At 34.9% G+C, this 15436-nt stretch overlaps 1 protein-coding gene across 1 annotated transcript in view; it reads right to left on the bottom strand.

Moving 5' to 3' along the window:
• Nucleotides 1–10640: 10640 nt before the first annotated feature.
• The window catches only part of MEI4 (meiotic double-stranded break formation protein 4), a 60784-nt gene continuing 55988 nt past the window's right edge, over nucleotides 10641–15436 (bottom strand). Inside the window, exon 4 of the mRNA XM_085316090.1 lies at nucleotides 10641–10892. Coding sequence (XP_085172216.1) covers nucleotides 10641–10892 — 252 coding nt within the window. The remainder of the gene's footprint in view (nucleotides 10893–15436) is intronic.

Here is a 15436-nt window from a genome sequence, read left to right as displayed (position 1 = left end):
TAGTGCCTAAGCTGTAGAGATAGTCACTGTGTCACTCAGAGGCTCAGGAGGTTATTTAGAGAGTTTGAGTGCAGGCCATTTAGAGGTAAAGGCTTTGACTCTAAGTTCTGAGGGAAGTCCATATATTGTGTATCTTTTAACTTTCATATCTTCCTCAAGAAATGCCACACCTTATCACATACTAGTCACAATGCACTGGAAGTCCCTGACTGATGCAATGAACCGTATATCTATAAAGATCTCTCAGCCTTTATTTAACCATGGTACAGCTTCCCYTCAAAACTCGCCACTTTTTCTCACTAGCTTTTCATTACTGACTGTCTTTTTAGTTGATTTGGGGGAGATAAAAGCAGTAATTTAGAAGAATGACTTCATTAACTAAGTTATTGGTTGAGTTATTGACAAACTTGGAGCTAATGATGTAATTTGAAATAACTCTCTTTATGGATATTCTCTGTATGGATTTTGATTTAAAGGAGGAAGTGAGTAGAGAAAAATGTAACTATTACTAGGGCTAAATTACTGTAAATTGTTCAGCTAATTGAAAATAAATAACGAATAAATCAACTGAAAGATTGAATCAATAGACCAATGAGTTGACAAAAAYGTTCTCCTCAATCATGAAATTATCAAGTCACTGAGATAATACAGAGGATAAACAAATAATGAGACTAATATAGGAAAAAATGTCTTTTTTAAATTATGCAATGAGGGACTGCTGGAAGATGTAGTATTCATTACTTAAGAAAACAACCAAAATACTGACCCTCCAATCCTTTCTTATCTATTAACTAATACTCTGTCTGCCACCATAGCCTTAACAGTTAAAAGACTTGAATGTCCATTCCTAATTTAGCTCAGAGAGTTCACCTAAAAGGGCAGTGAGATAAACTTAGCTAATTGTGGAGAAATAGATTAAAGTAATTTCACTTAATTCAAATGCTAAAATCTCATTACTGCTCAAATGACTTTTTACTCATGCTTCACTCACAGAAATTAACAGATGACTTAAAAATAGATGACTTAAAAATAGCTTTATTGAAAACTTTACAGAGCAGCCCTAGTAACATTTCTTTCATCTCAGTTAAACATATTTAAAAGGCTAACTTTGGAAAAGGGAATGTTCAGGTCAAGTAGACTTTTTAGGTCTGCAACTCTACTTCAGTACCCTTAATCTCAATGGGAGTTGTCAGGCATACAGTTTGGGAACAAATGAGAAGAAGACTTTGAGGCCAAAAGAGAAGTGTAGCAAGAAAAAGCAGTTGACACAGGAACTGCATAGTCGTGGCCAGAAYAAGCCAAGGCCAAGAAAATGAGAAAAGAATGCCTAAAGAGCAAAMCAAGAAAGTGTTCAGAGGCTGAGCTGAAGATTGGGAACCAGAAAGTCAATTTTCCTGGTAGTACCAGGAAAGGGGCTCGTCCAAAAAGTATGTATGACTGCTGGAGCRGGACCCAAGGATACTAGGAGATACCAGAAGACACAATTTAAACCCTAATATCAGATAGTCTTACAGACATGGGAAGTAAACTTCCTGAGAAATTTACTATGATCGTTGCTCAGAGACTGACACTCCAATATGTAACCTCATTTCAAAATTAATGCTCACTTCAATCAGACTCAAAAAATACGTCCCTAGTAACTGCAGTTCCTTAAGATGTGGTCACTCTGTGAGTGTGCTTATATTCCATTCAAATTATTCAAGAATGATTCAGTTTTTAATTTTTAATTTCAGTTYTATGGTGTCTTCAAGGACAGGAATGCCCTATTCATAAATGGAAAGGGTGGAGCTCATCTCACACTATCTCATCCTGAGAATCCTAGAGTTAAGAATGTCTGAAGGATTCTAGGAAAAGAAGGGAGTATGAATGTGCTGAATAACTATTTTATTTTTATATACCTTTGAGGGGTTACCTGTATGCACATTTAGACTATGGATGACTCATAACTAATCCCTGCAGATCAGTTACCTGGGGATAGGTCTCAGAGTCCTATCAAAAATCAAAGAATACAGGCMCAAACTACCCAGTGCTTACCAGTCACCCATGCCACTGAGATACTACAATACTTGATAACCTGCATGTTGGTAGAGGTAGTAATTTGGTATCTAACAGTAATTGCAACACTACTGACACTTTCCTTATCAGTACTACTTATATCCAACTGTTTGTATTGATTGAACTTTTATTGAATTCCAAAGACAGCTGAAGAGTCTCCATCGTGGTAGTCTCATACTGGATATTGATACATCTCATTTATCCAGCTTATGAGTCTCAACAGCGAGATAATCATATATTTAGCTTTCCCAATTATTAGCAAAAACAACCTTGGGGATTGTCTCTTGTGGAGTCATGCAAAACCCTTTTTACAAAGAAAATGTTGAAGAATTGTTCCACTTCTGGGATATGAAGTTCTGGGTAGATCACAATTAGATTAGCTCTCTGAAATAGATAAATCTCAGAAACTGCAGGGATCCCACATATACTGGATCTTTACAGATAGGGGACTGTAGAACTCAAACTTGTTTTTATCTTTCTGGTGATGCTATCAAAAGCAGAAAGACACCTAATAAACAGATTACTAAGGGCTTGTAAAATGGGCTTCTGAAGACTATATTCTTCCTTATTTCTTGAGAAAGATCCCCAGAAAAGAGAAGCTGTGAAACAGCAAAGGCAAAACACGCATAATGCAGCCTCAGGTGATATGATTCATGAATTCATGGAAGCATACGGAAAAGCCCTTGGAACTGGGCTAACCAGAGAAATTGAGGGAACTGGAATCAGGTCATTAAGGGAATGACCTCTAAGGGGCTTTCAAGATTTAGCATCAGAGAACTTTATTGCTACCAAAAGATATACACATTCCAGACAAGGAACTGAAGGCTTCCAGTCTCCAGCACTAGCATACTTGGAGGACAGCTCCAAGACCTGATAGTGCAGTCATTTCTYGAGGTTAGTCTCATTTTCCTGAGATGTTCTTTAGCAATAGAAACAACTAACGTAGTCAGTGTATTCAGCCATTGCGTAGCTGGAAATTGGTGGTTGATGATGAAATGACAAAAACAAATGAAAACGTTAAGACCAATACATACATAAATAAAACCTTCCATGGCCAAAGCAAACCAGTAAGTGATGAAARAGAAGCTATATTAACAGGAACAGAACTGCTGGCTATAAAATATTCCATCTATTCTGAATAGCTGAACAGAAAGGGAAATGAAAATCATCATGCATTTTGCATCCCTTATTAATGATGTTCTTCCACAGATCATCAAAGGCAGGAATGTTTGGGCAATAAGCTATGAATATCTCAAAGGTGAACAAGCCTTCAGTGTGAAAAATTTGGTATATGCACACCCAGAATTTCAATGTGTCTGTGGACTACCTATTAGAATTTGAAATGCCACTTTACATAACTTTAATATCAGGATTTATCAAGAGTATTGGAGTTAAGCCTGAACATGGATTAATATATCGTATTTGCCTTCTGGACATCACCCTCTAAATTCAAAGCATTTTTAAGGTTAAAAATTTGCAACAAGAAACTACTTTATAATTACAACAGCTGCTGTTATGCCTATTTTCCTAACTCTGGCACATTGMTGAGTTAAATTTAAATTTAGATTCAAAGTTATTCAGTGTATAAACTTATCTTTTTACTATGCTGTAAATTCCATGTTCATCTATGGTGCTGTCTAGTAAGAGATGACAATTGAGAAGAACAAATAAGCATATGAGTGAAGTTGTGTAGAAGTCTATTTTACTACTGAAGTTATTATGTACTCACTGACCTCTTCCACTTCTATTCTTTCTAGAGTTTAAAGTAGGAACTGGTCTGCTTCATCCCCCAAAGAAGACAAGACTAGCCAAAATAGTAGACTTTTCAGTTCAAACCTGAAATGAGAAAGTAAGCATATCTTCAATAGGGACATCTAGGATCCAGCACACTGTTGCAGGGATGAGCTACTTCTATTTATTTCCAGGAACACTGGCAAGAAAAAAAARACACAAATTCTACCACTTTTGAACAGCGTATTGAACAAAGACAGAAGCTTCCTTTTCCATCCTCCATTTTCTCCACAAAACATGAGGATGCCTAGAAAATAATAAGTGATTTGGACATTTCCTCTTTGCTAAMCTGACTTTATTCTCACTCAATTTTTACCTGTTCTCATTTCGATGAGTTAAATAGAATTARCACCTCTAATTAATTTGTGCTTCTTTTTGTCTTCAGCTGAAAGCCCAAGTTTCTGACACAGAGTAAAGCATGACTTAGTTTTGTGTTTTAAATCACATTTTTTTTCAGCAGTTTTTCAGCTAGAGGATGCTCCATCCAACAATTCAGTTCTGCCATGCTGATTCAAGGAAGCAGTCCTGTAAACTCCAGAGTATTACATATGAATCAGAATTGCAGAATCAGATAAAAAAAAATAAATTCATCTTTTATATATTTAAAAATTGTTATCATGGCTCCCTTAAGTCTTTTCTTAATCAGCCTAAACAATCCAAATTTTCCAGCATTCTCCCRGAAGTCATAGTTATATCTCCAGTCATTAGTAAGTTAAAACAAAAAGCCTCTCTGCTGCTGGTCCTCATTCTTCTTGTGGCCTTACAGTATCAGGATGTAGAGGAATGACTTCATGTTTTGAAAGTTACATTCCTTTTACACACTTCAATATCATGTTCAGYATTTCTGCAACAGTATAGTATTGTGTACAGCTTGTTTTTCTGGAAAAAATGCTTAAGCACATACTGAATTCAGACTTTTTCAGCACATCATGTTASTTTGAGAGTACTTTCAGAGTACCACAGTTACAAGGCTTAACTGTAATTTTTTAAAAACAAGGATTACTATTGAATTGGGGTAGAATTACTCGTGTATATGTGCTTAAAGTTAGGCATTTATTTGAATGCCCTATTCAGGYAGTTCCCTGAAGTACATGCCAAAAAATAACTTCACATAAGAATTAACGTATAATCTATTGTAAAGCAGAGACATTTATAGCAAAAATGTCATTCTTTTATGAGAGCTGATCATATGCATGGTCCACCATTCAGAAGGACCTACACAGGCTGGAAGAACAAACAGACAGTGACCTTATAAAATTCAGCAAGGACAAGGCCAGAAGGAAAATTAGGAAAAAGGGACATTAGAGACGGAAGAATCCCTTGCAACAATACAGGCTGGGACTGACTTGCTGGGGAGTAGATCTGGAGAAGGAGGTCCTTGTGTGCAGCAAGTTGAGCATGACCCAGTGGTGTGTCCTGGCAGCAAAGCAGGCCATCAGCACCATGGGCTGTATTAACAGGAGCATAGCTTGTTGACTGAGGGAAAAGATAATCTCCCTCTGCTCAGAACTCGTTAGACCACAATCTATTTTGTGTTCCCAACACAGAACAGACAACAAAGTCGAGTGAGTTCAGCAGAGGCCACTAGGCTGGCTGGTGACTTGCTCAGCAAGAAGAGGCTGAGGGAGCTGGGCTTGTTGAGCCTGGAGAAGAGATGCCTTCAAGGTGGACCTGACAGCAGCCTGCCAGTGCCTATGGGGAGAATTTCAAGGAGACAGACGTAGGCTTTTTAGAGTGGTGTATGGAGGGGGAACAAGAGACAACAGGCATAAGTTGGAACAAGAGAGGTTCAGACTGGGTAATAAGCTTTTTTCCTGATGAGACCAACCAAACAGTAAGCATTTTGCCCAGAAAGGTTGTGCAGTCTTCATCCTAGGATTCTTTCAAGACCCAACTGCATGAACCACTGAGCAACCTCGTCTCATCCCATAGCTGCTCCTGCCTTGAGCAGGAGGCTGGACTAGAGACCTCCTGAGATTCCTTCCAAYCTGAGTTTTCCTACGATCCTAAGAACATCTAGGCACCTTTTGAAGATTCACTAAAACTCTGAGCAAAACAGGTGAATGTCACAACACAGTACTGACTAGATTGGTTAAGCACATACTACATTTTTACTTAACTATACCGCCTACTATATTACTTATGCAAAAATTTGCATTTGCAATTGTCAACAGCTACGTATGCTTCAATATGTTTGCTTAGCTCTGTATCTTTACCGCAGYGAAGGCTAGAAAAATGAAGCTGAGCACACAAAAACCCCACTTAAACAGAACTTCTTAGGCATCTAATTTGTCCCTTCATCTGCCCTTTTTTGCTTGCAAGTTGCATTTTTCTTTGTATTTAACAAGCTCTACTTGCAAGGGTAAACAAGTTTCCTACTAATGATGTTTYGATGGAAAAAACTAATTGCACACCATAAAATCTTAGTAGATATTTTAATTGCTCCACAAATTATCTTTAAGTGCTGAGCATGATTTACAGTAGCAAACTGCTTCACCTCTGTAAGGACTAAGTACAGCTGATTGGAAACTTTAACAAAATTACAGTTGCAGGTGTGGGGGGAAGGAATATCCAGCTGTTGAAGATGAACCTTATTAAAGAAAAGATTTTATCAATTTTTCTTTTTTTCTTCTGAGAAAGTTTTCTTGAGTAGAACTTTTAATTGGATTTAAAATACCAGATTAATCAGATCTTAATCAGATTAAAAATATGTGAATTGCAAAAGACACAGAATGACAGTCTAGTAAGCAAAGGCAGGCATAATGYGACAGAAATGGGTTCAAGACCTTGCTTTATCCAATTGCAGCACAGTGAAAGCTTGAACTTTGGTCTTGATTATTCCAGGTGAGAGACCTATTCCTGGTCAAGCTTTATTTTCTTACTGTAATGAAGTTAATGTAAAAGACTTAAAATATTCAGTCAGTAAAATTTTGCTTGCTGATCAGTCTTATCTTTAAATAATACTTAGGCAGCTGTGAGACTGCTGTATCAGAAAACACATGTATTTGCATAATTATGGCAATTTCCCCACCCTCATCACCTCAGCATTTTTTAGCAGTAAATGGAATGGCAACTTTCATACAGAACAGCATCTTTTATAGAAAGACCACTGCTGAAAGAAGAAATATGAAAGGAAGATTAACAGTTTAAAACTGTTCCTTTACATCAAAGTTTAACACTAATCAGGTCAAAACTTATTGATAGGAAACAGAAATCAGTGAGGCATTAGGAAAAGCTTTCAGAAAGAGACAAACTTTGTAGTTATTTCATCAGAGTATTATATTCCAATACAGTTGCAGCTTATTTATTCAAAGACCTGTATGTTAACAGGTTCCAACTCATTAATGAACAACACTTGTTTCTACAGAACTCGTTGTTGACATTTGTCTAAACAACTTTGTTCWGTACTTAATGGAATCTAATCTGCTGAATGAAATCCTTAAATATTAGTACTTTATTGAGTCACTTGTAGTCCTAGGCTTTTTTGAATACAAAATACTGAAATAATCTTGTTCTTAGGTGTAATTATTTTTTGAATGAGACAAGTTAACTGGAATGTAAATAATGCCTATAAGGTTTAAGTTGAAAATATATGTAACATTCTAAACAGAACTAACCTGAGAGAGAAAAGGAAATGCAGATATTGGAAGTCTAGTACTTCAACAAAGTTATACAAACTTTATATACGTAAAAAGAATGCTTTATGGCCACCAGTAAACTGCAAAAAAAAAAAAAGAAAAAAAAGAAAAAAAAAGATTTATAGCAATTTTTTCTACGATACAGTAGTGAATTTTCTACTTCAAAATGATATTGTAGCAAAAAATTCAATTACTGCTGTAWACAGCATGCTCTCCAGGTCTCTTGGTTTAGGGCCATTCCACAATTACATTTTCCGTCTTCTTTTTAAACAACCAAATTGTTTTTTTTTCTTTTCTTACTGCTTGCTTTCTAAAAGTTAAGGCACCGGATACTTTAGGAAAGAGTATAGCGCTAATTTTTCAAGGTATATGAATRTCTATACAGTTTTCAGTATATGTCTGATTTTAAGTACACACATAATTCTAAAGAAAGGACTTCTGCAGTTGGGTCTGTAACAGGGACAAAAGAGGAGATCACTTGGCTGGATCTATTCAGCTGGACCATATTATCAGTTCAGAGGGAAAATAAAGACTTCTCAAAGGTGTGAATAGAYACCTGGTAGAGCAACTCGAGTAAAAATTATGGATTTAGTCTCCTAACAGGTATTTATGCCTTTAAAGGGCTAACATATATAGTTGTTTCAAAGCATTTTTGAGAAATGGTTCAGATATAACAATTTCTTTCAGTTTATAGTTAAAACAAAAAACTGAAAAATTGAGGAAAATTTAATAGAAAATTAACAGGCTACTTCTAATCTTTAATTGACATTCTTCTCGCTCTTTGTTTTTCGCATTGGCCAGAAATAAAGATAACATTAAATCTAGAGGTGGCTTTCCTATGTTTTCTCAAATTGGAAAGCAGTAAATGACACCTGAACAGAAATATTTTTCTTTGTTTATCTATTTAAAAACAAAAAAAATTAAGGACAGATATTCTTTGTTGTTCTGTGTCACAGCCCTCACTTAAGAGACTGTGAGTTTAGGAACCCCTTAAGTTTCAAACTGGACGCACCAAATAGGAAATGACAAGATGTTTCAAGCAGAATTGAACAACAGCTGCTTTTAAGATTTAAAACCAAGATAATATAACAATTCAAATAATAGAAGTTTYAGTTATTATAGTACATGAATAGTAGAAGTATATCTCTGCACAATTCKGTGTACCATTACAAAATCATACTATGTTAAAGAAAGACTAAGTGAAATTCTGAGATAGGATTCTAATAGTATAAAATTGTGAAACTTCAAAAATGTAGAAATTATATTTCATGTAAAAGTAAGTATTCTCAAAATTTCATTAGAGTTTTGAATTAAAGCAAATTGTTAGGTCAGTACTTTCAACTCTATACTCAACTTATGCTTTACATATTTTCTTTGAAATGATTCATAAGCTCAGCCAGTGAATTCGTATTTTTGTTTTTGTGAGTAAAAGAGTGTCTTTGCTAGAAGAGGATTCTCTCTAAATCCTAAATCTGGGCAAACTGAAGTCTGATAGATGTAAAAGTTGACACTGGATACAGCTGGCCTGTATTTTCAGAACTTAAACTGCAAATTTCAAAATATGTATGTTTCTAATATTAAAAATCTTTTGAAGTTTTGAAGGTTTTTGATAAAAAAATCTTATGAAAAAGAGCCTATAAAAACAGAACTTTTATGACTAAGAGCGAAGTTCTAACAAAGGCACAAAATACTAAATTACTTAATTACTTAATTACAAAAAATATAGACTACTAAACTTAATGTACCAACTGTCCTTTCAACCACTGTAAATAAAAATGTACCTCTCTCTTCCCAATTTCATATTAAATCATCAATATCTAATCTTTAAAGTGCTGTGAACAGAAATCAACACAAACTTATAAAATTCACAACAATTACCACTTTAACATAGTCACTAAACATACACAACCACATCTCTTACTAGCAACCCCTTGCCAGCCCAAACCTTTGTATAGATTACTTAGGTTAATTACCTGTAATGAATTCAAATTAACAAGATCAATTATTTATAGTATCAATTAAATTTTGCTTCAGACAATTTTTCCTGATATAAAAATGGATCTGAAAAAAAGTGCAAGTGGAAGAATAAGGACAAATGTTAAAATTGTTTTATATTTATGGTGAACAAGGAAGTTAAAATATTTGACTATTAGAAAAACTGCTACTCATTATAATTACCCTCCAAATTTATCAAAGACTGTGGATGAGTTAAGCTATTGTTGAACTCTTATTTTAAAGGCCTTTTATGTTTATGCTGATTTCTATTAAACATGTAACTTTATTTATTCCTATGAATACAATTTCATTCTGATAGGGGGAAAAAAAAGAGTAAAATCACTATAATACATAAAATACAATAGAGATTTTATCAATATTCTTTTGTCTTAGAAAGGAATGTTTAAGGGAATCATAAAAAGGGATCGATTTATTCAAGTGAATCATTAGTCAACTCAGAGTAAATTAGGCTGACTGCATATGCATATACAAGTACAGCCAAGCAGTACACAATGAAAGTAATAAAGTTGTAAAATTATATATCAGACTTTATTTAGCTCAGATAACTTATTTTGATTAAACCAGAAACTAAGAGCGTTCTAAAACAATTGGTAGCAATAAGTTACCAAGTTTAAAATAAATATATTTTATTTCTGATTCCAKTATCAGACAGCAATCTTTGCTACATCGCTTTTAATAYATCACCCCATCTTTTCCAAGTGTTAAGGCTATTTGGTATTATCAATACCACCAACCATCCAATGTTTGTAAAGCACATAGACGCTACACAACTCTTAAAAAAGACATACATTTATTTAGCTGCCTAGGTTGGAAGCCTTGTTATGTCTAGACTTAGAAGTTGATACTGCTTRTTTTAAATATCACTTGAAATAGCTCTCCTTGCTGCCCTTTTTGCCTGCACAGGCAAAAACCACTATATTGTTTTCCATTATGACGAAACAGCGTTTATTCAAAACGGCACCCAAACTATTACATTTTTTCTATATTTAAAATCAGAAATAAACTGCATTATCTCAGAAACTGCTCTATAGCATAATAGTTTAAAGTAAATATTTTACAATAATGACTATTTTCATGTCTGGTTTAAACATTTTCCAATACATTCCCATAACAAATTCACTGTTAGAAAGTAGATTTCTTTTAATCAATTTGTATTTGAGCTGAGTTCAAAAGAACACTGACTCTCCATAAATATAAAGAAAACAAAGGGAATTCATCTGAAAGGTGAAGAATAATTTGATCAAGGTTCTTCAGAAATTTCTTTCTTTCTTCCCTATCATACTCTGAGCTTGAAATGTTACTTTCTTCTGTCTCACTTTGAAGAAGTTGTTCCAGAATCATGAACAGAGAAAAAATATTCTCATACTGGGTAATGTCATACATGGCCTGGATCTGGGAACAGAGAAAAAGCAATGCATAAGCATAATGTGAAAATGCTTTTGTAGCMCACCATCTCAGACGACAGTTTAGGGAACAATGTTAAAATCTGCAGTAATATCTATATAATSAGAATGACTACATATTCAAATATAATTTCTGCTAAAAAAAAAGCCGAATTGCTAACTCTCCATCATTATTATCAAATAAAGAGTCAACATAACCTCCTGTTCCGCAGTCAGCTACGGTTTTGTCTACTTAATTATCCATGAGCTGTGGCACATAATAATGATCTATGATCAACAAAAAAGTTCTGTTTGTTTTAATTTTGTAATTGAAATTGCTGGATTTCCATTTTCTGAGATTTTGGGGCTAGAAAAGGAAATTTCTGAAAGCACAGAAATAGCTAATAAAAAACARTCTCCCTGGATTTAACCCACACCAAACTTACTCTTTTCTATGAATGTACTCTAAAAGCCTTGTTTCTTTAGCTTAGCGCTAAAAGTACACCAAGAAAACAAAATTCACTTTTGTTTCTCTGGCTCTTTCAGACAAGTCTTTTTGACAGTTCTATAACTTTAAACCACAACTTGCACGACATAAGGATTCTTTGCTTCTGACATTTGCTAGAAGACACTATCACGTCATCATTGCATGGCTATCCTACAAAAATGCATTTTTTTTCCCAACGGTAGATTAATGGCTTATTCATTCATGTTAGTACCCTCTTCAAAATAGTGAAGGAAGAAATATAGAACCTACAATGATAAACTATGATCCTGTCCAGAAAAGTTACCACRTAGAAGCAAAACTGAAGTTCCATGCTTTGAGTTCCTATAATTTGAATATCAGAAGTACAACATTACAAGAAAAAAACTGTGTTGACTTTAAGTGTTGATCCTGTAAATTTGCTCATATCTTCCTTTCCCATTACATGAGTAATCAACATAAAATGTTTTAGAAAGGCAAATTATATCACTTCTCTTATTCCTGCAACCTCAGGTTTTTTCAAGCAGTTAAGCAACTGTGTTACTTTTAGTGTGTCTTGAATTCTGCAACAGATAGCAAATTAATAAACTACTGAATTGGTTATGAATAACAGCAACCACCAGCTAATGAATTGTTTCCTCTGCAAATTCTACCACACTAAAGAAAAATTATTTTAGCCATACAGAAGTGACTTTGAATAGAAAGGGTAAGTCTGATGTCAAGGAGGAACATTTTCTGAGATAATTCTTTTCAGGGGACAAATGCACTTTGAAATACTGCTTTATAATACCAGTAAAAGTTTGACACTGTTTTGGGCAATATTTATTTAGCCTCTGGCTATTGAGTAGCTGGACCTTTATAGATTCTTCTTCAGAAAAACTCATATCTGGCTTTTGGCTTCTGCYTTGTTGGTAGGCTAGATACTATTTTGCATCATCTTTTATCCTTTAGCACTATTTTATGAGATYAGTCCTTGATGAATGTACCACATGAGACATTTGAAAATGTGTTTCTGAACAGTAAGATGCATTTTGTAATAGCCTCAGTTTTGAATTTAAACTTAAAAATTATTTTCTCTTMCTTGTTCTGATTTCTCAATCTGATTAAATTTTTCAAAGTTAAATCTTGTATTTAAAAGTGATTAAGTGTACAGGTCTGAGTTACAGTTAAGATGGAAACATAATTTAAAAAGGTGCAGGGGATCTCCTGGGTAGCTTTGATGATCTGCTTATAATTCACATATTTACATCATCAGGTTCAGCWTGTAGGGAATGTCAAAATTTTTGGCTGCAATGAATTCTTCTGTTTTCCCCATATTACAGGATTACCACCTAGGWCAGTACAAATTTACTACATCTGATAGCAAGGAAGAAGTTATCTCACCTGTCTTCTTTACAATACTATCTTAAGAAACACCACTAGCATGTTAAAGGAAATCGTTTAAAAAATCAAGCAACACTGACAGGATGCTTAAAGGCAATCTGTGTTCTGGACCCTTCAGTCTTTATTATTCTTCCTCTGTTTGCAAAGTAACTACCAAACTCTTTTCATATGTCCCTGTGCAAGTTTCCAAGTCATTCTTGYTTTATTGGACAGATTTTGAGTTTAGATTTTCAGCAAAATTTGGGGCGAATGTGGAAGCAGAGAAATAATTCAAGTAACTATCACAGAATGGTAGATGTAATTTCTGAAGGTTAGGTTATTCAATCAGAGACACAAAAAATCCTAAGTGATTGCACAAGTTTTGCACACAGRATATTTTTGGTTTTGAGGCTTGATGGTTCATATCAATTTATATAATTTACTCAAATGCACTCGGTAACAGCAATATAAAACAAAACAATAAATGCTAGCTTTAAAGAACTTCTCTACAATTCTTATATCATTTACTGGTCAAAACACACATTCTAGTGATACATCCCATCTGTTTAGGCTGGAAAGGAGTTAAGTGCCCAATGCCTTTAAACGTTACAAGTTTTAGATAGCTACTTTTGCTACTCTAAAAATATGTCCGTTATATTTGTTTAATGCTTTCCTCCTTCTTCATTTACCAGTAGTTGCTATCTCCTTTCTGATCACAAGCATTTTTTCCTCCTTACTATAATCTATTTAATATTGTTGTACTCAAGATGATTTTTCTAGGGACTTACTTATTAAAATGAGTAATTTCAAATGTTTTAAGTTATGTTCTTCTGTTACATCTATTTCTAGGAAAACTCAGGCTATTAATAAAAACAAYCTATGCCACTGTTCTAGGAGCAATTTGATTTTGTAGGGATCCAGCCAGGCTCTGAAACAGCAAGTTCCACCTTCCCGCTATATTGCTGGCCACTTGCTCCCATTCCCTACTTGGTGCCAGAGTTTGTTCATGGGGTTGCGTTCTGAATCTGAGAAAATAAAAGGTCTGGTTGAAACCTAACATTTATTTTAAGTCAGCTTAGCTTTCAGCTGGATCAGTCCCTAAATAAAGTTCAGTTTGTGCCAACGTGGCAGTTAATGCTTTCATGGGAGGGAGGACTGGAAGCAGAAGTTAGAGGCAGCACCATCTTCTCCCTGGTTAAAAAGATTTTTACATTCAGGAATTTAGCAGATGAAACAACAACAACTACTAYTACTACTAGTGCAACCACAGTTAGTTAAGGAGAAGCCATRTGGTATACAGCCAGACTTCACAGGATAGCTGAAGAGCAGTACTGCGAACTTTTTGGAGAGTACAGTCTTGCACCTAAGTAAGACCTAAGTAAGCACATAATATAATACAAAATAACATAATATATAAGGGTGAGCTCTAGATAACATTATGAGAAACAGCTCTGGGTACAGATGYATAAAACTCGGAGCAATGAGGAAAAAGTAGTTTGGGTCAGGTAGTTTATGAGGGGAGATGGAGACGGAGAAAAGAAGTACAAGAGGTACAAAAAGGAAGGCTAAGCAATGGGAGGACCACGCGATCAGCGCTGTTTGGGGTACCTGCTGGGCTGCCCTGCACTTGATCACCGCAGCCTAAATCAGGACAATCAACCAAACCTGTTGTTCTGACCATACCATGCCAGTCCAAAGTGCTTCTGCAGGAGGTCAGCACGGCAGAGCAGTCAGAGGAGSAGGGGGGCTTTCCGTGGCTAACGGGAGAACAACTGGACAGACAGACCCAGCATGCCGGTACCACCACTGACACCTAACAATCACTTCCTAAGTTACTAATTTATCAGTTAACATAATGATTTTAGACACATTTCTGTCCTATAAAGAATGAGAGTACTCTTATAAAGCTATGATTTAAATGGGAGTTAATAGTTAATCAAAGTGTGTAATCCACTTCTGGTGATATCTTCACTTCAGTATTTGGCATTTTTTATTCTAAGAAATTACTATCAGAATCAAAGTATGTTACTTTAAAACACTCTCCACTGCCATAGGTACATCATGTTTCTGAACTTACTCACTGCCTTTCAATGTGTTCCATAATTTGCCGTCTTAATTTTTTTGCAAGTAAAACAGCTTGCCTAAACCAATAGGAATGTGTACCTGGGATTGAAATAAAAAGGTACTGATAATCTAATGCAGCCATCAGTGTTCACAGAAATGAAAAACAATTTCTGTAGTCATTTTTCCTACATATAGTAGTTCTTCTGAAACTCAGAACTCTCCTAACAACTATATCATCATAAAAACAAGCCAGTAAATAAAAAAGTATTTTTGAGGTATATTTGAGCATATCATATTTTTAGGAAAATCATCACAGTGACAAATGAGAAAGAAATATCTGTCTGGAGCTCTACCACTCAGCATTTGGTAAATTACGTATTCTTTTTAAGGTAATCCTGACAAACTGAAGTTTCAAGGAATGAGAAGTTCATTGAAAATATTCTTTTCTTCTCATACATCACCATGTGTATAGTCTATTTTTAATACTACTTATTCAACCCAAGTCAGAGGTTAATGGAAATGTGTTTCAAGAATGACTAAACTGTGTCCTCCGGTAGTGATACATTCTCTCTCTCAATTTTATGAACAAAGAAGATTAATTCTCACAGGGAATTCTGATCTTGCCACTTTGTTCTTCCTTTGAG

The sequence above is a fragment of the Rhea americana genome, unplaced genomic scaffold (assembly GCF_003343005.1).
Source record: "Rhea americana isolate MKP2758 unplaced genomic scaffold, rheAme1 scaffold_45, whole genome shotgun sequence".
Classification (NCBI taxonomy): domain Eukaryota; kingdom Metazoa; phylum Chordata; class Aves; order Rheiformes; family Rheidae; genus Rhea; species Rhea americana.
The sequence above is the reverse complement of the archived record's forward strand: the minus strand, read 5'-3'. Positions and strand labels throughout refer to the sequence as shown.